This window comes from Hesperophylax consimilis, chromosome 22 (assembly GCF_061612785.1).
Source record: "Hesperophylax consimilis isolate HC1 chromosome 22, BYU_Hcon_1.0, whole genome shotgun sequence".
Taxonomy (NCBI): domain Eukaryota; kingdom Metazoa; phylum Arthropoda; class Insecta; order Trichoptera; family Limnephilidae; genus Hesperophylax; species Hesperophylax consimilis.
In genome coordinates this window covers 3,601,815-3,627,797 of record NC_142857.1, presented here as the reverse complement: position 1 = coordinate 3,627,797, position 25,983 = coordinate 3,601,815, and the positions used below count along the sequence as shown (strand labels likewise).

Sequence of the window (25,983 nt, the reverse complement as noted above, 5' to 3'; positions counted from 1 at the left end):
TATTTTTCTAATTTGTGACACCTCACAAGAGTGTCCCTGCCTGTGCAGTGCACAGACAGGGGAACTATGTCACCACCCGGTCGGGCGGCGTTGTGAGGCGGAGTAAGGTAGGGGCTGTAGGAAGGGATTTGTTAATGCGGGCCTTGAAGAGGCTCGGATTATAGGAGGGAGGAAAAACAGATGCCGGTAGCTCGTTCCACATACGAGCCGACTTACACAAAAACGAGTCGTAAAAACGGCCCGTTCTCATGAAGCCAACGTCAACCGTGAACGGGTGTTCAGTTCGTGTCCGTCGAGTTTCGCGCACGTGCACCTGTGCATCAGGAATCAATGCTGCTAGCTCCTTGGAGCAGGCTCCATTGAAATACCTGTAGAACAGACACAGCATACTTAATCTGTAAGAAGATATATTATTTTAATTATCTTTAAAAACACAGTTTTCTAATTTGTGTACCTATGTTAATATTATGTTTGTATTTATATCAAAAGTTTTTGATAATTGTTTAAAAAATCATTAGAACTAAATGTAAATACTCCTCCCATAAACACGAGCTCCTGGAGCTCAACTTGTGGAGTAGTAGAGTAAAAAAACGAAAAAATTATATATATAAGTCTGCATATTGTTATCATTTATAATGTTAAATAATTTACAGTTAATTAATAAATAAAAATAAAAATAAAATAATAATAAAATAATAAATAAAAATTTAGGCGTATTAGATCTATCAAAAAATTTATATATAAAGATGCAAAAGTCGGTCATTTTGAATACATGTAGGATAACAAAAGATTTTTTAAATATTTATGTTGTGGGATCAGTAGGATTTATAGACCCTGTTAGAAGTTCTACCGAGCCGAACCCTCTGATATGAAAATATCTGGAGTCGGTGAATTTTTTTCCCATTTGATATCTGGTGAGTTGACGTGTTGTTGTTCTTGTATTGTTTTGTATTTATTTTACTTATATAATGCACTTACACAGTGTTGATTGACTAGCTGATCATTTGTGGAAAAGTGAGTAGAAGGGCTTAGTTTTTCCTATGGGGAAGATTTAACCCGGACAACAAAATCGGAAGAAAAAAAAAAAAATTTCGTACGAGTTAAATTCACTCATTACATATTTTATGAAGTTTAGTTTCTAAATACTTAGTTATCAGAAATAAAACATGATTAATTGGGATAAATTTCATGCAGATGATTTGTGTAAGTCAACAAAGTTTCCCTTCGATATGCGAATGATTTTTGTGTAGTTCGTAGAAATGGTAAATCCGAATCGAAATGAGATTTTGCAGAGATCCGGAGTAGAAAAATTATATTCTTAAAAAATCGAAAATTAACTTCATCGCTGCTTTTTAAAATTCATGTATTTGAATTTCACTTTTATTTTCGGTAATGAATAAATGCAACTCTTGAGAGAGGAAATTAACACACTCCAGCGAGGCAGATAGGCTCGCTGTCGATGACAATGCATTTATCAACTTTTGGTGGCAATCATTTGCACATACTTGAATTATATTGATGGTTTAGCGCAAACATGCTATAAGTTCAGTTTTAAGAAAAATCAATTACGTGTTTTGAAAAGCATTAATCAAGATTACTCACTTTGTAAACAGACGTTCCATTGAAATTTTCCATTACTTTATTTAACTAGAATGGATATAAAGCAAATATATATAATTATTTTGTTGCTTTACATCTTATAGTTAATATTTAGTATTATTTTAAATTGAATTTTCAAATTGCATTTAGCACGTGTGAGCCCTAGGTCATCGTATACGCATTTCTCGTATCGGATTTCGAAATCTTACGACATTAGAGCAGTCAATATACGAAATAAATGTAGGTTCTATTTGGCATTTGGCGAAGTTGGTAGAGTTGTCAACTTCAATTAAATACTATTTTTTTCTTTTTATGTTCTTAAATTATATTTAAAATAGATGCATTATAATAAAAAAATGTTTTCGACAGTTGAATATTTATTTAACGAATATAAATCACGCAGTGTACAGCAGTCAGAAGAAACAATAGGTTTCGAAACCTTTCATTTATTTTGATTGAATTGATTGATGAGGTGGTGAATAGAAATATATATATATTTAAGTTATTTTTTAAATAAGAATATCGAACAAGAATCCCTACTGCTCCTAATCATCTGGAGGCAGTAAGACTATGGCACTCGCAATTGGGGTATGTTGTAAGACTAAGAATATTGGGGAGGGAAAAGGTAACGAGGAAGAGGAAGGTGGGAGCAATTGATTATTAAGATCTAGTCACCAAACACGGCTAAAGTCATTTCAAGTTACGTTTTAATTCTAAATGGTGACCTTACACCAGGGTGATACTGAGAATATCTTTCACTCTGGAACGTGCCACAAATATGCATTATATTATGGGGGCATTTGAATTAGTGACCTTCGGACTGCTAGTCCGACCCCTCTACCACGGAAGCCATCAAGTTAGCTCTATTGCGAAAATTGCATTTAAGATGATTCATTTTTTAAATTATGTTATTGAAAGATTTTCCTTACAAATTTTACAAATTAATTTTGACTTTGTGTTCTATTTTTAGTCTGATAATGATTATCGACAAACAAAAGAGCAATTAATTCACAAATTGCGTCATGCAATTATTATTTGTTTTGATTCGGCGTTTAAAGGTCTCTTGGAGATTAAAAGCTTGCAGAATACTTCATAAAACCCAATTATTATTTTGGTAAATAGCTCATTTTAGTTCTAGCAGAGGTAACCCAGAAGATTAATATTTTTCCTTCTTAAATAATTGCAAAATCACTTTGCGGCGTGATTTTGACATAAATAAAATTGATAACTTTGTGTACATCACTATTAAAAAAAAGTGTATATTTAAGAACCAATGGTCATCGTCAGGATAAACTTATAATGAAAATTAGAAAATAGATAAACAAGTATCTAGTTAGAACTACTAAAAAAATAAAGTTAACGGAAAATGTGTAATATTTATATAAAATAAATATTTTTATTTTTGATGATTAACTTATTTTTAAGATACATTTTTTTTATTCATAGAACAAAGGATAACATAATTTTTTAGCAAAACTTATTAGTCTGAAACAACTATATAAATTGAATAAATCTTCCGAGAAAAAAGAAAATTGAACCCGCAGCCTTCTGAATGCCAGTCAGATTTCAGATGTTGAAAAGATTCTCAGTATCTAAAACCCTAGCTGCAGTTTCACGGAATTGGTTCTTCTGCCGAGAAACTTCTAAGCTTTGCCTCCTTTGTGCTGTTCAACTTTTAAAAACACTGACCATTGATTACTTTACACTTTCCAAAAAGAACTGCTTGCGAGCCGATGGTTTGCATATTGGGACGTATTTTTTTCGCCCGGATACAAAATCACCGTCGTCCAATTTTCAATTTTTTCTGTCCGATTATTTTTTAAACAAATCTACCGTTTTATTACGATATTGATGAATTTTCAGTTCGTAACATTTTTCAGTAGTTTTCCTTCATTTTGATGAAGGGCAGTGAAGATGGTTGTTTTACTTTTTTGCTCACTTCTTGTTATTGAACAGAGGAGGACGAACGTTTTTCAACGACGGGTTACCTTTAATTTATTATTTAACATAATCTAGATAGATTGAACAATTGTGGATAACTCGAATCCATCTAACTCGAAGCGTATTATTTCACAATGCAGATTACTGAATCAAAGAATTTTGTGTGAAACAGAAGTTTCATTCGTGATGGCGGTTTTATTGTACCGCGTGTCAAGTTCCGACATTCATGGTTTAGTGTTCGTTATTTCAGCCATCCGTTAGTATTAACGACGGAATGCGTGTGTGTCTGGACTCCCTGTTCATTCAACTTCAACTCGCCTGAGTAGGAACGGCTACGTCCGACCTTCTCCAGACCCAGCCACGTGGATGTGATTGCCACGATACGTTTTAGATTAGTTAGGACAGTAATTATGGGTCTTCAGGTATGAAATTATTGTAATCACCTAATCCTTTCAGTAGAGATAATATTTGTTTTATTAAGTAAGTAATACGTATATTGCTTAGTTATTCCTGATAGTTTAATTTTGAAATGGATTACCACTATCCCGAGTAAGTCATGGATGCAGTACCCTGACCCTATGGACAGAAATTTCAGCTTTACCAGATAAGTTACATACACTAAAATCAGTCAGTGTTTGACGTCCATTATAATGGAAGTCACTTGCCCTTTTGTCACTTTCTTTTGTTTTTAAATAACATTCACAATTATCGCATCAAATCGCCTTATCAACTGACGCCTGTCGTGGCCACCCAATTGAAAAACCCAGTATCTAGTTCACTGTCTACAAGAGGTTTCGATAAATCACCCTCATCTCCGTGTTGCACCCTTTAAAGCAGAATAAAATCCGTACAACGCTGGAAACTTCAGCACGTATGTAATAATAATAAAGGTTTGTGGAATAAACATGAAAAGCAGATATAATTTTTATTTTTTTATTCATGGAAAAAGTGCAAGGAGATTATTATAAACAAATTGTAACCAAATAATGTCATAATTTGGCAAGGGATAATTTAAAAACAAAAATTATAATATCAGTTCTTTGAAGACAGGGTTTTATTGAAGTTACCACGCTCCGTGGGCACCAGCGTTGATCCAAGAAGACTCGACAGCGGTGTTGATCTTAGCGGCTGCGTGCTCTGCCTTAGCGATGGCCACTGCAGGGGTGTCCACAACACGTCCATCAATTCCAATGGGAGCGCCTCCATGGGCCCAAGAGTTGAGGGGAGAGGCCCAGCCGAGTCCAGCGTTGTTCCATGCGGCACCACTCAGCTGGTTGGCCCATCCCAGTCCAGAGTTGGCGGCAAGACGTGCTCCCAGCCCCCATATACCCAGAGGGGCTCCGGCAGCCCATACTCCTGGGCCTCCCCAGGCCTTACCAGCCCAGTCTTGGCTCTCCAATAGACCTTCTCCCCTCCACTGGCCGTTGTTCAGCAGCAGGGGGTTTCCAGACACCAGGGCGCCCATGCACAGGAAGGTAGCAATGAACTGAAAGCAATAAAGAAAAAAATAAATTGATTTCTTACACAGTAATTTTGAAAATGCGAATAAGATTGTCATATTATCAAAATATGGTTAAACAAAATGTAATATTACTCACAATTGGATTCATTTTGCTTGTGATACGTTAGCCTTTTCAGATAAGAAAACTGCTTGTGTTTGGCCGGTTTAAGTTCCAAGCTTTATATAATTATTCTAGTAGTGGAGTGGGGAAAGGAAATGAACTACGCAAAAAACTCACTATAATAAATCACAGGTTTTTAACTTCGTGGACTAACCATTGAAGAGCAAGGTTGTTATTTGTTATGGATCAATGTTGACACACGATTTTTTTTTTCATTGTGTGCATTTACTATTTATTCTAATTGTTTCTTTCAATCGACCAGAACAACAAAAAACATGTGGTTACTTCGACAGTGACCGGAAGTTTTTAAAATTTCGTTTTTTGAATTATACCAAGCAACAAATTAATTTAAACTGACTGAAAGTTGTAGCATACATGGAATATGTTGATTTTATTTACTCTGCATATTATTTTTTTTTACAAGGATTCAATTATTATTTTCATTTTTTTTTCGCTAGGGATTAAAAACATTATCAATACCATGTTCTGGTTCAAATTGTTTGTCCATGTTGTTATACAAGAAAGATACCCAAATGACTAGTAAATAATCACTAAGTACCAAGTGAGTTGAACTCACTGAAAAAAAACATATTATAATTTTAATTTGGGAGGCGGGTATGGGTACCACCGCCCGTCGAATCATTCCTCGGATAACCATCACCTCTGCCATAGGTCACCCTAAGTGGTTCGCTATGTTTGACTTGGCTTGGTGGTGTTGCGAATCAGACTGGGAGAGGCCATTTAAGGTGACCGGACTTTCTCGACCCATCGCCTTGCACCGTAGTGGGACCGATGGATGTGTAATTATGGTGTATAAATGAAAGATCTCTCCAACTCAGGTATAGCGTTTATTGATTAGTTGAAAGCTGATTTACAATCACAATATTTCACGTTTATTTATGCAGAAATACTATGGAATGCTCGCGAAACTGGGTCGTAGTACAATAGGTAGGTGCAGCTGACGATAGTAAATACTGAATACTAATAATATGCTCGCTGCGTCGGGCTTATTTATATTGTTCGGCCAGTGGCGACAGCAGGTAGTTAAATGGCAACTAAATCGAGGCCACTCGCTCGGTCTGGACCTTTCGCGAACTTTCGGCGTCGCGGCAATTATGCCTAGGCGGTAGACTCGAACCTTCTGGCGAGTTCTCGTAGTGTCTCAGACGGACTGCAGTATTGTTGTCGCCGATAGACAAGTAGGTGCTTGTAGTAAGTAGATTGCTTTGTTTACGATGTGATTTTGACTGCAGGTACGTAATTCGGGAGTAGGTACTAAGTAGGTCGAGCGGTTTATTATTAATTAGTTAATCTAGATTTTTCTCGACGCCACAGATGCATACCTCCATCATTCCTGGAAACAATGACCTGCTGAATCTTACCCAGCCCTAATCTCTTTCTACTTACAAGAAACTTCTCTCCTTTATCTACTTAATACCCTCCCCACAAAGTTATATATGACCTAAAGGAAATTATCAGCTTCAGAGCCTCCTAGATGGACTAATGTAAAAAAATATATATTGAAAAAAATTTGTTGCAAGCGTAGACAATAAAGGTGACCATCGGTATCTCGAGAGTGATATGATAGAGAATATAGAGAATTTTTAATAATCATGCATCACCGATTGAGTTCCTCTTTGTAGAAATTGTATAAAATCAACTTGAAAGGAGTTTGCGCAGGGATTGGACAAGAAAAATCATGTTATTTAGTGACACTCACTCATTGGATATCGAATTTTCGTAGAATGATTTTTCTATTGTGTTTACCAACGATTTGTATCTATTCTAAGAGTTTAAAAAAATATTTCGTTGTATTATTTTAATCGCCTAATGTTTGTCAACACACAAGAGCGCAATCACTTCACAAATTGCATTATGCACTTATTATTGGTTGTGATTCAGGGTAAAAGACTCTTAGTTAAAAACTAACTACATTACATGTATGTCATTAAACCTATTTATTATTGCCAGCCGGGATACAATTTAATATCACAGAAGGACAAGCCATCTTTTGCCTAAATTTAACATTTCTGCATTATGGTATATACAATATTTGTTTAGAGATCTGATATGAAATATGGTCACTATTACCTTCAATCGTAATTTTACAAACAACTAAAAGGCTATAATAGAAAATAACACGAAACAACATTGATGCTTTCATATTTAAAACATTATTTGTTCAGCTGTTTTAGCAACAATGTCTAAAGCTGAATAAATGGCCTCCACTCAATCATTCATTATTTGCGATAGTATTTAAAAAAATTAAGCCACGGTCTTTGCAATCTTGAAATCGCGTAGTTTAAGGCAATATAAAAATACACAGAAACTGAAACTTTTAATCAAGCAAATGAAAATAATACATATTTTTATAGTTCTTATTACTTTTATTGTATTTAACGGAATGACACTGTTAATTTATTTATCCTGATTACCCTGGTGAAGCTTGAGTCAAGCAAAACCGGTTGGCGAATAATTTTAAATATACTGATCGTTAAAAACAAAGTTGATAAGCGTTTAAATTGAATAAGAGTCAGGAATAATATGCTTTATTTTGGTGTTCCAATTTGGGAGGCGGGTTTTGGTAATCCCGACCCGGGAACCATTTATTGGATAACCAACACCTCTGTCATAGGTCACCTCAAGTGGTTCGCAACGTTTGGTGTTTTAACAGGAGTGCCCACCAGCTGCATAGCGTGCTGAGTCGGGAGAAGGAGAGCAGAACGAAATACGCAAATACATTCGTTTTTACATATCTCACAATCAAACCATTTTTGAACGCTTACTACGGTGCTTTAAGGCTTTTGGTAGTGTGGGTGCTGAAGATGCTGAGGTGGTAGAGAGATAAATAAACGTTTTTAATAAAATCAACTGAGTATTTATTCATTGTTACACAAATTACTTAAGTTACATAAATGGCAGATCTTGTTAATCACTGATTTCGTACTCGAAGTATTCCTCGGAGAGAAAAGGAGTCGCACCCACAGACATATGAATATATAGACTAGAAATTAAAGATGAGGGGTAAAATCAACTGTTGAAGAACGAAGGGGGTAAAGCTGACTGTGATTCGTTAATAAATCAATCTGACAGTATATAGGCATCTCGCATTGTAATATCACCATTTAGTTCTTAAAAGTAAAATCTGCTTTTGAATGAATAGACATTTTTACATATATATGTAATGTAATACGCAATTGGGTTTATTCTCTTTTTCACATCTATTTTTACAAGTTTTCATACCACAAGCCACCATTTTGCCGTGTTATTTAGTAAAATAAACCGATGATGCCTCAACCATAGTTCGCACAAGAATGATGACGTCACGTTTTCTAAATTCACTTGAGGCCATACGCGAGCCCAGCCGGCTCCAATGGAACCGGTATGGGGAGTGGGGAAAAATACGCTTTTAATCACTTAGGGCAAGTCTACTAATATTCATATGTCTATGGTCGCACCGTACTGTCTACGATCCGTCTTGCAGATTGCAGACGCAGCGTTTATAAAGGTAATCACGCGGTTCGTCTTGTCTTGGAAAATGTTGCCGAAAAGTCTCCAGGCTCTCGAACGTCCAGAGGATTCCGGTCGGCGTAATCCGATGCTATCGTATCTTCTCGTAGGTAGTCGGCTGATGATTCATCACGCAGTTGCAGGGTTGCAAGCTGCGAGCCTAGGTAAGTTTTTAGAAAGTTTGTTTTTTAATTTCAAAGCCACGCTGTTTTGTGCGCACGTAAATTAAATTTTTGGAAGCTTAAAATATCGGCAACTTCTCGTAAGATAATTGTTTTTATCTTCTTTGTGTAATATAATGTAATATAATTTTGTGTATTATTTAAATAATATATCACGGACGAAATTGAAGATTTTTTGCACACTTCACTTTGAAGAAAAGTTTACTGATACCGTGAGGTTTGACAAAATTATAACCTTGCCTTACCTTACCAATTTGCAACCTTAAAAGCAGATTAAAATATGTTCAACTCTGGGTAATTCAGCGATTATGTAATAGCAATAAAGGTTTATGAAACAAAGAATAAACAGCGATTATAAACACTATTTTCGTTTATTGATTGAAAAAGTGCAAAAAGATTTATAAACAAATTGGTAACCAAAATATTGACAAAGTTAGACAAACGGTAACTTATAAACAAACATTATAATATCAGTTCTTTGAAGAAAGGGTTTTATTGAAGTTACCACGCTCCATGGGCACCAGCGTTGATCCAAGAAGACTCGACAACGGTGTTGATCTTAGCGGCTGCGTGCTCTGCCTTAGCGATGGCCACTGCAGGGGTGTCCACAACACGTCCATCAATTCCAATAGGAGCGCCTCCATGGGCCCAGGAGTTGAGGGGAGGGGCCCAACCGAGTCCAGCGTTGTTCCATGCGGCACCACTCAGCTGGTTGGTCCATCCCAGCCCAGAGTTGGCGGAAAGACGTGCTCCCAGTCCCCACCTGCCTAGGGGGGCTCCCAGGATACCAGCATTGGCAGCCCATATTCCTGGACCTTCCAAGGCCTGACCAGCCCAGTCCTGGCTCTCCAACAGACCTTCTCCCCTCCACTGGCCGTTGTTCAGCAGCAGGGGGTTTCCGGACACCAGGGCGCCCATACACAGGAAGGTAGCGATGAACTGAAAGCAATAAAGACAAAATTATATTCATTTCTTACTTGGTGACTGTGAAACTGTGAATATAATCGTCATGTTATCAAAATACTGTTTATCATAATGTATGGAGTATTACTCACGATTGGATTCATTTTGCTTGTGATACGTTAGCCTTTTCAGAGAAGAAAACTGCTTGTGTTTGGTCAGTGCAAGTTCCAAGCTTTATATCATTAATCTAGTAGTGGAGTGGGGAAAGGAAATGTACGCTATAAAAAACTCGCTATAGTAAATAACAAATTTATAGCTTCTTGGACTACCAATGAAGAGCAAGGTTGTAACTTGTTTTGGATCAATGTTGTACACACAAAGGAAAAGTTTGTTTTGATTGAGAGCATTTACCACATTTTGCTTTCATTGAAATAGAATAATACTATTTTAAAATGCACATTTGCTACTTCCACAATGAGCAGCTTTTTTGGATTTTTATAGTAAACAAGAAACTTTAACCTTCTGAAAGTTTTTACACACAGAGAATAAGTTAATTTTATTTACTTTGTATTTTTTTTCAAGCACTCAATTATTATTAAGCATCGTTATTTAGTAAGGTATTAAAAAACTTTAAAAATACTGTATTCTGCTTTGAATCGGATTGTTTACCCGTGAACTATATCTATACCAGAAAGAGAGTCAAATGACTAGTAAATAATAATTGTCATGCGAGTTAAATTCACTCAAAAAATATTTTATGAAGTTAAGTTTCTAAATACTAAGTTATCACTGGTTAGTTATCGTAAATAAAATATGATTCATTGGGATAAATTTCATGCAGATGATACGTGTAAGTCAATAAAGTATCCCTTCGTTTTTTGGAGAGTGATATTCAAGTGAATGATTTTTTGTGTAATTCATGGAAATGGTAAAGACGAATCGAAAGGAAATTTTGCAGAGATTCGGCGTAGCAAAATTATATTCTTTACAAATCAAAAATTAACTTCGTGGCATCATTTTTAAATACTTCAATTTGAATTTAATTTTTGTTTTCGGTAATGAAATTAACATACTCCAGCGAGGAAGATAGGCTTGCTGTCAATGACAATGCATTTATCAACTTTTGGAAACAATCATATGCACATACTTGAATTATATATGGTTTTGCGCATACATGTGTTAAGTTCAGTTTAAAGAAAAAAACAATTACGTGTTATGAAAAGCATTTATCAAAATTACTCACTTAGTAAACAGACGTTCCATTGAAAATTTCCATTATTTTATTTAACTAGAATTTATATATAGCGAATATTCACAATTGTTTTGTTGTTTTACATCTTATAATAAATCTATAGTATTATTTTTTATTGACTTTGCAAATTGCATTTAACACGTGTGTGCACTAGGTCATCGTATACGAACTTCTCTGAAATTGGACGACATTAGAGCAGTTAATATACGAAATAAATGTCAGTTCTACCTGCTTGGCATTTGGCGAAGTTGGTAGAGTTGTCAACTTCAATTAAATATTAGTTTTTCTATTTATGTTTTTAAATTATATTTAAAAAAGATGCATTATAATTTTAATTAAATGTTTTGGACAGTTGAATATTTATTTAACGAAAATTAATCACACTACGGCACTCTATACGTTTACATGCTATATTTATATTAATCCTGACGAAGAAACAATAGGTTTCGAAATCTGTCATTTATTTTGATTTAATGGTGGTGAATAGAAAGTGATTCATTTTCATTAAAAATACATATTTATCAAAGTTATTTTTTTTTAAATTTTAATAGTACACAAGAATTCCAATTGCTCCTAATCATCTGGACGCAGTGAGACTATGGCATACTCAATATAGGTATGTTGTGAGGCTGAAGGTGGAGAGGGAAAAGGTAACGGGGAGGAGAAAGATTTTCAATGGTTTACAAATTAATTTTGACTTTGTGTTATATTTTTAGTCTGATAATGATTATCAACAAACTAAAGAGCAATTAATTCACAAATTGCATCATGCAACTATTATTTGTTTTGACTCGGTATTTAAAGGTCTCTTGGAAGTTAAAAGCTTGAATAGTACGTCATAAAACCAAATTATTATTTTGGTAAATAGCTAGATTTTAATTGAAATAAAACACTCGTTTAAAACCTCGTTTGTAACCACGATTTTTTTATTTTAATTTTGATGCTTATGTTAAGCAAAACCGGTCGGTATTATAAAAAATATAATAGATAAATCGTGGTTACAAACAAAGTTATTGTTTTATTTCAATTAATATGTTAAACCACAAAGTGACTGCTTTCCACCAAAAAAAGGTACGTTTTAGTACTAGCCGGGCTTGACCCTGCAGAATAATGTACAATTAAGATAAATATTTTTCCTTCTGCAATAATTGCAAAATCACTGTGTGTTAATAAATAAATAAATTTTGAAAATTAATAACCTCGTCGGTAAAAAAGTATAATGAAAATTAGAAAATAGACAAACAAGTATCTAACTAGTTATATTTATTTAAGAAAAAAAAAATGTAAAATATATAAAGTTATCGGAAAATGGGTAATATGTCCCCTTTGCACACGAGTGTTAGACTCTCGTTGACATGTTTAATTATAATTCGAAATAGGTATGTTCTTATTTTATATATTTAAATAATTATACGATATTTTATAAAACAAATGAAAAAAAAAATTTAAATGTTCGTAAATACATATTTTTATTTTTGATAGTTGACTTGTATTTAAGATACAATGTTTTTTATTCTTATCCTGAAAGGGTTCTCAGTATCTGAAACCCTAAGCTGCAGTTTAATGGAATTGGTTCTTCTGTCGAGAAACCTTTAAACTTTGCCTCCTTTGTGTTGTTTTACTTTAAAAAACATTGATCATTGATTACTTTACACTTTCCAATAAGAACTGCTTGCGAGCCGATTGTTTGCAAATAGGGACGTATTTTTTTTTGCCCGGACAAACAATCACCGTCATCTGATTAAATTTAAAATTTTGAATTTTTTCTGTCGGATTATTTTTAAAGGAAATCTACCGTTTTCTTACGATATTGATGAATTTTCGTACACTTGACATTAAAAATAAGAGAAAGTTGGATACGAAATAATTTATTTCATAAACATGCAATTGTTTGTCCCTGACTTAAAGTAATTGTTGGATCGATTTGTATTGGAAATTGGTGTTTATTTAAAAATTATTGGCTACATCGGATCCAGGGCAGAGCTACGCAGGGCAGTGAAGATGGTTGTTTTACGTTTTTGCTCACTTCTTGTTATTGACATATGACGTGAATGACGGGTCAACTTTAATTTATTATTAAACATAATCCGCAATCGCGGATAATCTTTTAACTATCCAACTCAAAGCGTATTATTAGATTCTCGTCGAGGTGGTGGAGTGATGATCATAACACATAACAATCTTAACGCTTACCCTCGCGAAGAATTGGTCTGCAATGCTGAATGTATCTGGGTAACTATTCCCCCTTCTAACTATACCTCCATACGTACTATCCATGTAGCCTGTGTTTATCTCCCACAGGGACAAGGGTATGAAACTGCACTCAATTCATTCCTTTGCTTACTTGCTAACGTAAAAGATCAACATCCCGATGACATTTTACTTGTAATTGGAGATTTTAATATGCCCACCGTAACATGGAATATACATAACAATGATTTACACTTGACACCTGAAAACTTGAACACAATTAGTTCCTCACTTGCTGACACAATCCATTATTCTGAATTAAAACAATATAATAACATAAAAAATGCAAATAACAGAATCCTGGATTTAGTTATCTGTAATGAGGAATGCCAAGTATATCGTGCATGCGATCCTCTTGTCAGCGAAGACTCGCACCACCCATCACTCAAAATTATGCTAAAAATCGATATACTTCCTATTATTCACGCCCCACCTAAAGAAATTTATCAGTTTACAAAAGCCAATTACAAGTTAATCAACCAACATCTATCAATGACAGACTGGTCATTTACTCAGGAAAATTCGGATATTGACATAGTAGTCGATTCTTTCTACAACATTTTAAACAGTACCATCAACCAGTTTGTCCCTAAACGTATCATCAAAAAGAGAAAATTTCCAAACTGGTATTCAGCTTCTCTAATTAAAATCATTAAAGATAAACAAAAACTCCATCAAAAATGGAAATCCAATAATAATCCAGTAGACTACATAGAGTTTTCAATCAAACGTACCCAACAAAAAAACTTACAGAAGCATTGCTTTATTCAGTACATAAATTCAGTTGAATCTAATATTCTTATAAATAATAAACAACTTTGGAACTATGCTAAAAGCAAAAGTAAAACAAATGGCATCCCACAAATCATGCACCTTAAAGATGAGTCAGGCACCGGTGCTCAACAAGTGTGTCAACTTTTCTCTAAACACTTTCAGTCCACGTACGTTAATGATAAGGACACGAATGATCCCAGTATAGTCGATAGTTTTACCTATATGAATAATCATAACCCGATTGGGAACGTACAAATAAACAATTTTTTGATCAATAAATACCTGAAGAATTTAGACATTAGTAAGGGTGCTGGCAGTGATGGTATATCGCCATACTTTATCTCAAAATGTGCAAAAAATCTTTCATACCCCCTAACTAATATATTTAGAATGTCACTAAAAGCAGGAAAATTTCCTACAAAGTTTAAAGAAGCAACTATAATCCCTATTCATAAAACAGGTTCTAAAAGCAACATTGTAAACTACCGCCCAATCTCAATTCTAACTGTATTTAGTAAACTCTTTGAAAAAATTGTCTACGATCAAATTTATACAACAATTGTTCGCAACATACAAAACCAACAACACGGATTTCTACAAAAAAGATCGGTGCAAACAAATTTGGTAAATTTCACGGAATATTTAACGAGCAATATGGACAATAGAAACCAAGTAGATGTAATCTACATTGATTACTCTAAGGCCTTCGATAAAGTAAACCATTTCATTTTAATTAAAAAATTAAGTCAAATAGGCATCCATGGTGATTTACTTCGGTGGCTCACTTCATACCTTCGGAGCAGACTTCAATGTGTATCAGTTGCGGGAACTAAGTCCAGTTTCTTTTCCGTGTCCTCCGGTGTACCTCAAGGTTCTCATTTAGGGCCATTATTATTTAATGTGTATATTTATGATATTCACAAATGTTTTTTACATGCCAATTACCTAGCATATGCAGACGATAGAAAAATCTACTTAGTTATTAAATCAATCGAAGATTGCATTAAACTTCAAGAGGATCTCAATCGTCTTTTTAACTACTGTGAATCAAATAAACTTGTTGTAAATACCTCAAAGTGCAATAAGTTATCATTTACACGTAACAAAAATAAAATTTCCTTTGATTATACATTAAACGGGACACAAATCAAAGAAGTAGATTCTATCAGAGACCTTGGGGTAATACTGGATGTGAAATTAAACTTCATTCAACACACTGATGCAATCATTAACAAAGCCAACAAAATGCTAGGATTTATAATACGTTTAACGAAACCTTTCCGCAACCTTAAGACTCTATATTCCCTTTACACAGCGTTCATCCGTCCCCACCTAGAACACTGCACACCGATCTGGACTCCTTTTTACCAAGCCCACATTGAAAGAATCGAAAGAATTCAAAAAAAAAATTTTAAACACATTAATTATAAACAAAACTTACATTTCTCAAATTACGCCGATTCTATTAATTACCACAACTTCAACTCACTTCATACACGACGTTTGGTTTTTGACCAAATTTTATTATTTAAAATTCTTAACAATGGCCTCGACTCACCAGAGCTAATGAATTTAATAAATATTCATATTCCAACAAGATCAACACGGCAATTCCATTTGTTTCATTTACCTACATGTAGAACTAACTTTAGAAAAAATTCACCAATTCCACGTATATGTGCCCAATATAATTCTAAATTTCAAAACATAGATATTTTTAGCAATACACTTCACAAATATCGATAAGAAGTAACTCGTACGATCGAAAATTAATACTGTAGTATGGAATGTATCCTGAGCATCTCCTATCCTCATCCTAAATTCCTATTCCTCCCCTCCTCACCTAAAATATATATATATTAGGGTGTCCCAAAAAAATTAAAGTTGTTATTTTTGAACGCATACCCTCTAATTTTGTTTTAATAATGACAAAACACTTATAATTTTTTTTTTGTTTACTTTGGACAACTGCAACCCGTGCCGACTTGCATCGAAAGATGTCAGTACTTGTACATTAAGACGCCAGCGAGCAAACGTGTTGATGAGCTTGTAGTAACTTGCTATTTTGTTAGTAAACGAAAATCACTCGTTCAGGCAAGATGTTGTTAGATTTACGCACTTCTAAAAAGAGTATATTTTTAATAGGAGTCGTAAAACACCAAATATCGGGTTCTAAACTGCCATCTAATGGACAAGTTCTTGAAGTTTTGTTCTACAGTATCCGGAAAGTGAATTTAACTGTCAATATATACCAAATATAGCCATAGTTGGTATTAAAAGCTGTGCTTGAAGTAAAAATCAGTCAAGTGACTACAAGCTCTGACATACCCCTCTTCAAAAAGTTTCGAGATAACTGTAAAAATTTTGATCCCGATAAAATTCAGTGCTACAGAGAAAATCTCACATTGCACCTAATCGCTTCCGAAATCGATGATTTGCTTGACTTTTACCATACTGCACTGACAACAAAAATACTTGGAGATGACTATTGAGGGTTTTTAGAGCTCTGTGTGATAGTTTTAGGAGGAGATACAGCGAGAAAATTTAAGATTCGGCCTCCAGGTGCTCGATGGATGGCAAAGGCGCTTTATTCTTTGAAAATATCATTAATTTGTGCGCAATTTAAAATTACCGGTAAGGATAAGGCGGTACTTTTAGACGTTTGCCTGTTCATAGTAACATCCTATGTCAAGCCATGGTTACAATGTATTATAGCAGTTAAAGCACCTTACCAGGACTTGTGCTTTTTGAAATCGATGAAGGCTTAAGAAAAAATTGATGAAAACATCTCAATGGCAGCTTTATTTCTGTTCAGTAAGCAGTTATGGTATTTGACCGATGAAGGATCTATTTTATCGCTGTTTGACAACGCTGTGGATCAAACAACTAAAATAAAAATGCTCGAAATATCAAAAAAAATAATTTATCAACCCATGACAAACGTTACATCCCATCGAAGGAAGATCTTGATGGTAAATTGTATGGTAAGTTTATTAAGTGGTTTAAATTATGTTTTGTATTGAGGTTTTTGTTCATATCATAATTTAGTGACTTTTGTTTCAGAGAAAAATATTTACGACTTCATTTCAGTCAAGAGCAAGTATTTGTTTGATCGTCTGAAAACAGATGCCAGTTTTCTTAACGAATTCCCTACGATGTGGTCAAATAATGCTTCGTATCAAGAAGTCAGAAAGAAGGTGTCGTCGCTGAGGGTAGTGAATGATACAGCTGAAAGAACTGTTAAGTTAATGCAAGATTTTCATGGCTTAATCTCACGGTCGAAGAGGAACAAAAATAATTTTTGTTAAGATGCGTTCAGGAACACCGGAAGATTTATCCTGACTGTAAAAAACAAACTATGAAGAAAAAATTTAATCATTAAACCATTTTTAAATATAAAATACTACATAATTGAACATTTTTCCATTTTTAAATTTTATTTATCCGACAAAAATGAAAGTTGATAATCCTTCCATATTAACTCTGTACCATATGTTTGGCATCAAGTCGGCACGGGTTGCCGGTGTTTAATCAAAATAATATTTATTATATGAGTTATTGGGATCAAATGGAATAAAATAAGAGGGTATGCATATTTAAATTCATGAAAAAAAAAATCTTCCTTATGTCCTGGGACACCCTAATATATATATATATTTTTTTATGTAATAAAACTCCATCTCCAATCAATATTAATATAGGAGACTTTTTTGGCTTGACTGTTTTTAACATGTATATATTTATATTTGTATTTTATCTATAAGCTGTTTGTCTCTTACCTTCACCAATAAATAAATAAATAAAAGTATCATTTCGCAAAGCAGATTACTTTGAGAATCGAAGAATTCTGTGTGAAACAAAAGTTTCAATCGTAATGGCATTTTTTTGTCAAGTTCCGACATTCATGGTTTAGTGTTCGTTACCTCAGCCATCCTTTAGTATTAACGATGAAATATGCGCGTGTTACCATCCCCGATAATTTGCGGGCTTATTACGAAAATATTGCTGCCGCTCTGAACTCGGTAGTATGTGCCCAACTGAAAGACATATAACTGTTAGGTTAGATCACTTGTCAGGCCCATCTGGTGCCTTTTGACGGATCAGCACGGAAGGGTGAGATCCCTGGGCTCCCTGTTCATTCGACTTTGATTCGTCTGATGAAGAACGACTACGTCGAGGGTCCGGCCGGCCTTCTCCATATTCAGCCACGGGGATATGATTGCCAAGAAACGCATAAGATTAGTTATGACAGGAATTATGGGCATAAATTTATTGAATAATCACCTATCCCTCTCAGTAGAGATAAAATTTGTATTTTTAAGTAAATAAAATGTATAATGTGTAGTTATTCTTATTGTTTAATTCCGAAATGGATTACCACCATCCCGAGTATGTCATTAATGCAGTACTCTGACCCTGTGGACAGAAATATCAGCTTTACCGGATAATTGACATACACCGAAACCATTATAATGTAAGTCACTTGTCCTAGCACTTTCTTTTGTTTGTAAATAACATTCACAATGATGACAACAAAATTGGAAATAGGCGACAAATCGCCTTATCAGCCTGTCGTGACCAACCATTTAAAAAATCTCAGTATCAAGTTCACTGTCTACAAGAGGTTTCGATAAATCACCCTCATCACCTTGTCGCACCCTTCAAAGCAGAATAGAGTCCATGCAACGCTGGGGACTTCAGCAAGTATGTAATAATAATAAAGGCTTATGGAACAAAACATAAATAGCAGATACAATTTTTTTTAATTTTTTTATTGATGGTAAAAGGGCAAGTAGATAATAATAAACAAATTGGTAACCAAAGAATGTCATAATCTGACAAGAGATGATTAAAAAATAAATATTATAATATCAGTTTTTTGAAGACAGGGTTTTATTAAAGTTACCACGCTCCATGGGCACCAGCGTTGATCCAAGAAGACTCAACAGCGGTGTTGATCTTAGCGGCTGCGTGCTCTGCCTTAGCGATGGCCACTGCAGGGGTGTCCACAACACGTCCATCAATTCCAATGGGAGCGCCTCCATGGGCCCAAGAGTTGAGGGGAGAGGCCCAGCCGAGTCCAGCGTTGTTCCATGCGGCACCACCCAGTTGGTTGGCCCATCCCAGTCCAGAGTTGGCGACAAGACGTCCTCCCAGCCCCCACCTGCCTAGGGGAGCTCCCAGGATACCGGCATTGGTAGCCCATATTCCTGGACCTCCCAAGGTCTGACCAGCCCAGTCCTGGCTCTCCAGCAGACCTTCTCCCCTCCACTGGCCGTTGTTTAACAGCAGAGGGTTTCCGGACACCAGAGCTCCCATGCACAGGAAAGTAGCGATGAACTGAAAGCAATAAAGATAAAATTAAATTAATTTCTTACATGGTGACTGTGAAACTGTGAATATTATTAGTCATGTTATCAAAATACTGTTGATCATAATGAATTTAATATTACTCACGATTGGGTTCATTTTGCTTGTGATACGTTAGCCTTTTCAGAGAAGAAAACTGCTTGTGTTTGGTCAGTGCAAGTTCCAAGCTTTATATCATGCTAGTAGTGGAGTGGGGAAAGGAAATGTACGCTATAAAAAACTCACTATATTAAATAACAAATTTATAGCTTCGTGGACTACCATTGAAGAGCAAGGTTGTAACTTGTTTTGGATCAATGTTGTACACACAAAGGAAAAGTTTGTTTTGATTTATTGCATTTACCACATTTTGCTTTCATTGAAATAGAATAATACTATTTTAAAATGCACATATGCTACTTTTACAGTGAGCAGCTTTTTTGGAATTTCGCTCTTTATAGCAAACAAGAAACTTTAACTCTCTGAAAGTTTTTACACACTGAAAATAAATTAATTTAATTTACTTTAGTTTTTTTCAAAGACTCAATTATTATTAAGCTTCGTTATTAAGTAAAGTATTGAAAAACTTTAAAAATACTGTATTCTGCTTTGAATCGGATTTTTTACCCGTGAACTATATCTATACCAGAAAGAGAATCAAATGACTATTAAATAATAATAATAATAATTTTCCTGCGAGTTAAATTCACTCATAACATATTTTATGAAGTTTAATTTCTAAATACTTAGTTATCACTGATTAGTTATCAGAAATAAAACATGATTAATTGGGATAAATTTCATGCAGATGATTTGTGTAAGTCAATTAAGTTTCCCTTCGATATGCGAATGTTTTTTTGTGTAGTTCGATTTGATTTTTGCAGAGATTCGGTTTAGGGAAATTATCTTCTTCAAAAATAGAAAAATAACTTCATGGCTGCTTTTTAAAATTCATGTTTTGAATTTCATTTTTATTTTTGGTAATGAATAAATGTAAACCTTGAGAGAGGAAATTAACACACTCCAGCGAGGCAGATAGGCCCGCTGTCGATGACAATGCATTTATCAACTTTTGGTGGCAATCGTGTGCACACACCTGAATTATATAGATGGTTTAGCGCATAGATGTGTTAAGTTCAGTTTTAAGAAAAACAATTACGTGTTTTGAAAAGCATTCACCAAGATTACTCACTTTGTAGACAGACGTTCCATTGAAAATTTCCATTTCTTTATTTAACTAAAATGGATATAAAGCGAATATTAATAATTATTTTGTTGCTCTACATCTTATAATAAATCTATAGTATTATTTTTAATTGACTTTGCAAATTGCATTTAACACGTGTGTGCACTAGGTCATCGTATACGCATTTCTATGAAATTGGACGACATTAGAGCAGTTAATATACGAAATAAATGTCGGTTCTACCCGTTTGGCGTTTGGCAAAGTTGGTAGAGTTGTCAACATGAATTAAATAGTAATTAATTTTTAATATTTTTTTTCTTACTATGTTTTTAAATTCTATTTAAAATAGATTTATTGTAATAAAAAAAATAAAAAATAAGTCACTTTTGTAAACCACTCTACACGTTTACATGCTCTATATATACATTTATCGTGACGATGTACGATTATGATAGTAATCAGGTTTGGAAAGTGTCAATTATTTTGATTAAATGGTGGTGACTACCAAATGATTATTTTCATTAAAAATAGAAATTTAATGAAGTTAATTGTTTTAATTTCAATATCAAACAAAAATCCCTACTGCTCCTAATCATCTGGAGGCAGTGAGACTATGGCATCCCCAATTGGGGTATGTTGTAAGGCTGAAAATATTTAGGAGGGAAAAATTAACGAGGAAGAGGAAGGTGGGAAGTAATTGACTATTAAGATCTAGTCACCAAACACGGCTCAGCTTTTCAAGCTAAGTTTCAATTCTAAATGTTTGCCGTACACCAGGGTGATACTGAGAGTATCTTCCTATCTGGAACGTGTCGCAAATATGCATTATATTATTTTAAATGAATACATTGTGAAATAACACAAATTAATAAAATTTACTTGCGCACGCCAGTATTTGAACCAGAAAACTTCAGACTGCTAGTCGAGAGCCTTACCCCTCGACCACGGAAGCCATCGAGTTAGCTTTATTGCGAAAATTGCATTTAAGATGATTCATTTTTTAAATTATGTTATTGAATGATTTTCCATGGTTTAGATATTATTTTGATTTTGTGTTCTATTTTTGTCTGATAATGATTATCGACAAACAAAAGAGCAATTAATTCACAAATTGCATCATGCAATTATTATTTGTTTTGATTCGATGTTAAAAGGTCTCTTGGAGGTTAAAAGCTTGCAGAATACGTCATAAAACCAAATTATTATTTTGCTAAAAAGCTTCATTTTAGTTCTAGCCGGGGTATACCCTGCAGAATAATTTAAAATTAAGATTAATATATTTTTCTGCAATAATTGCAAAATATTTTTGCGGCGTCATTTGGACTTAAATAAAATTGATAACTTTGTATACACCACTATTTTATCAAAAAGTGCATGTTTTAAAACCAATGCTTTCTTTTTCAGGATAAACGTATAATGAAAATAGACAAACAATATTAAAAAAAACGATTATGTATAAACAAAGTTATCGGAAAATGTGTAACATGAATATAAAATAAATATTTTTATTTTTGATAATTAACTTATGTTTAAGATACATTTTTAATGCATAGCACAAACGATAAAATATTATTATTAGATTAAATTGAAAAAATCATCCGATAAAAAACGGGACTTTAACACACAGCCTTCTGAATGCCGGTCAGATTTAAGATCCTGAAAGGGTTTTCAGTATCTGAAACCCTAAGCTGCAGTTTCACGGAATTGGCAATCTACTGCCGAGAAACCTTTAAACTTTGTCTCCTTTGTGTTGTTCTGTTAAACATTGACTATTGATTGCTTTACACTTTCCAAAAAGAACTGCTTGCGAGACGATGGTTTGCATATTGTGACGTCTTTTTTTTCGCCCGGACACACAATCACCGTCGTACGATGAAAATTCAAAATTTTGTTTTTATTATTATTTCAAAATTTGGGTAACATATAATATTATAATATAAAGAAGAGTGACGGTCGGATTATTTTTTAAACAAATCTTTCTTTTTATTACGATATTGGTGAATTTTCAAACACTTGACTTAATTAATTTCATAAACATGCAACTATTTGACTCTGACTTAATGTAATTATTGGATTGATTGCAAATTGGTGTTTTTTTTTTTAATTATTGGTGACATCCGATCCAGGGCAGAGCTCCGCTGGGCAGTGAAGATGGTTGTTTTCCGTTTCCGCTCACTTCTTGTTATTGAACAGGGTGTGTCGGCTGCTGTCCAACGGCGCGTCACCTTTAATTTATCATTCAACATAATCCGGAGAGATTAAACATTCTGGGATATTTTTTTATCTATTCAACTCGAAGCGTATCATTTCGCAATGCAGATTACTTTAACAATAGAAGAACTCTGTGTGAAACAGAAGTTTCAATCGTGATGGCAGTTTTTTTGTACCGCGTGTCAAGTTCTGATATTCATGGTTTATTGTTCGTTATTTCAGCCACCCGTTAGTATTAACGACGGAATGCGTGTGTGTTACCGATAATTTTCTTATTAGTTTATTACCAACAATCTTGAACAGGATACCCGGAAATATCGCTGCTGCTCTGAACCCGGTAGTGTATACCCAACCGAAAGCCATCTAACTGTTGGATGGTAACTCCACCATTCGTAAGGCCCATTTGATGCCTTCTAACGGATAAGAACGGAGAATTGAAACCCCTGGACTCCCTGTTCACTCAACTTCAACTCGCCTGAGTAGGAACGGCTACGTCCGACCTTCTCCAGACCCAGCCACGTGGATGTGATTGCCACAATACGTTTTAGATTAGTTATGACAGTAATTATGGGTCCTCAGGTATGAAATTATCTCTCTCTACTCCTTTCAGTAGAGATAATATTTGTATTCTTAAGTAAGTAATAGGTATATTTTTTAGTTATTCCTGATAGTTTAATTTAGAAATGGATTAACACTATCCCGAGTAAGTCATGTATGCAGTACCCTGACCCTGTGGGCAGAAATTTCAGCTTTACCAGATAAGTGACATACACTAAAATCAGTCAGTGTTTGACGTCTATTATAATGGAAGTCACTTGCCCTTTTGTCACTTTCTTTTGTTTTTAAATAACATTCACAATGATCGCGTCAAATCGCCTTATCAACTGACGTCTGTCGTGGCCACCCAATTGAAAAACCCAGTATCTAGTTCACTGTCTGCAAGAGGTTTCGATAAATCACCCTCATCTCCGTGTTGCACCCTTTAAAGCAGAATAAAATCCGTACAACGCTGGAAACTTCAGCACGTATGTAATAATAATAAAGGTTGGTGGAATAAACATAAAAAGCCGATATAATTTTTATTTATTTATTCATGGAAAAAGTGCAAGGAGATTATTATAAACAAATTTGTAACCAAATAATGTCATAATTTGGCAAAAGATAATTTAAAAACAAAAATTATAATATCAGTTCTTTGAAGAAAGGGTTTTGATAAAGTTACCATGCTCTATGGGCACCAGCGTTGATCCAAGAAGACTCGACAACGGTGTTGATCTTAGCGGCTGCGTGCTCTGCCTTAGCGATAGCCACTGCAGGGGTGTCCACAACACGTCCATCAATTCCAATGGGAGCGCCTCCATGGGCCCAAGAGTTGAGGGGAGAAGCCCACCCGAGTCCAGCGTTGTTCCATGCAGCGCCACCCAGCTGGTTGGCCCATCCCAGTCCAGAGTTGGCAACAAGACGTCCTCCCAGTCCCCATGTGCCCAGGGGGGCTCCCAGGACACCGGCACCGGCAGCCCACACTCCCGGGCCTCCCCAGGCCTTACCAGCCCAGTCCTGGCTCTCCAGCAGACCTTCTCCTCTCCACTGGCCGTTGTTCAGCAGCAGGGGGTTTCCGGACACCAGGGCGCCCATGCACAGGAAGGTAGCGATGAACTGAAAACAATAAAGAAAAAATTTAATTAATTTCTTAAATGGTGACTGCTGAACTGTGAATATGATCGTCATGTCATCAAAATACTGTTTATCATAATGTATGTAATATTACTCACGATTGGATTCATTTTGCTTGTGATACGTTAGTCTTTTCAGAGAAGAAAACTGCTTGTGTCTAGTTATTCCAATTCCCAAGCTTTATATCACTCTCCTTCTAGTAACCCACAGTGTGGTGGGGAGAGGAATGGCGGAAGTTCACGCTACAAAAACCACAATTTTAATGCTACGTAAACAAACTGCACAATGATTTTATTTACAGGTAGATAGATTTATGGGTGCATAGCGACGATTATTAATTAATGTATTTAAAAAATACATAGTAATTGAATTTAGGAAAGTAATTATTTAACCTAGCATCAGTCGGTAGGTACTCATTAATCAATTACTTACGTATAGAAATAAACTGTTTAAATTTAGACTCGCGATTTCACGTTATAATGCCAATATTAGTATCAAGTATAAATGTATTTTTACATTTTTATTGGTAATAATTGCCCAGAAACAGAATGTACCCACAAGGTTTACCCCATTGTGCTGTATTGTTATTTTAATAGTTGCGATAAAATGGTAATTAAGCGTTATTTTCTTAATCTATTTATAAAACTACACCATAAGAATTAAAAATAATTCAGTGTTTTTAATACCAATTTTTATATATTTTTATTTTTTTATTGAATAAATAGTTAATACATATCAACAAACAAGTCCTGCTAAGCCAATTGAATTGACTTGTCAACAGGTGCTTAAAGTTTAGTTACATATACATTTTTATAAGTTATAATTTACATATTAAATATCAATAGTTAAACTTTCGAAGACTTGTACAAAGGCGACTTAATATTATTATTCGCCATATTTCTGATGAACGTATCACTAAAATCTCAAATGTTTGTATTCGCGGGATCCCCGCCGATATAAGTTATTTATATTTAAGATTAACAAAAACAGGACCTTACTGAAAAATTTAGTAAACGTTTTTCAACTTTAAAATTATCGGTGCGCACCCGATTTGATTTTTCTAGACGATGTACTAGTAATTTTCCGAGGAATCCCTCTAGAAGCATTTCTGATTTTACTAATACGTTCATTAGAAATAATTGAAATAAACGTCACGGAAAGATGTCGTAAAGATTTCCACTTTCTTTAAGAGATTTGATAATGCAAATTCAACCGCAGGTCTGTCCAATACACCATAGTCGCGCGTCGCATATTTTTGTGAACGGCTGCTTCACTTACGTCTTTAAGATTATGGCAATATTTAAGGGTATTGTTTCGTCTCAACCACATTTTTTTGGTTTTGTTGAAATATTTAAAGTATGTTAATCAGTTTTTTTATTTTTTTATTTTTTTTATTTAGGAGAAAAAACAGATACAGATATCAATTGACAAGAATATACAAAAAATCAACTAGAGAATTCACCTGCATCCAAACTATTTCTCACGAATTTACTTAAACAGCAGTTAAAAACATTTACAAATATTTTGACT

At 34.6% G+C, this 25,983-nt stretch overlaps 3 protein-coding genes across 3 annotated transcripts in view; 1 reads left to right on the top strand and 2 right to left on the bottom strand.

The window, feature by feature from the left end:
- The window catches only part of LOC149412683 (uncharacterized), a 356,728-nt gene that overhangs the window by 220,851 nt on the left and 109,894 nt on the right, over positions 1-25,983 (top strand). The gene's annotated exons all lie outside the window — the stretch shown is intronic.
- LOC149412695 (uncharacterized) lies at positions 18,787-19,604 on the bottom strand. The gene is made up of 2 exons (XM_089645158.1): positions 19,491-19,604; positions 18,787-19,373 (listed from the first exon to the last, which is right to left on the bottom strand). The coding sequence occupies exons 1-2, from the start codon at positions 19,500-19,502 to the stop codon at positions 18,936-18,938; spliced, it is 450 nt and encodes a 149-aa protein (XP_089501284.1). The 5' UTR covers positions 19,503-19,604; the 3' UTR covers positions 18,787-18,935.
- LOC149412694 (uncharacterized) lies at positions 23,971-24,687 on the bottom strand. The gene is made up of 2 exons (XM_089645556.1): positions 24,552-24,687; positions 23,971-24,435 (listed from the first exon to the last, which is right to left on the bottom strand). Exons 1-2 carry the CDS (start codon positions 24,561-24,563, stop codon positions 23,998-24,000), a joined length of 450 nt encoding a protein of 149 aa, XP_089501682.1. The 5' UTR covers positions 24,564-24,687; the 3' UTR covers positions 23,971-23,997.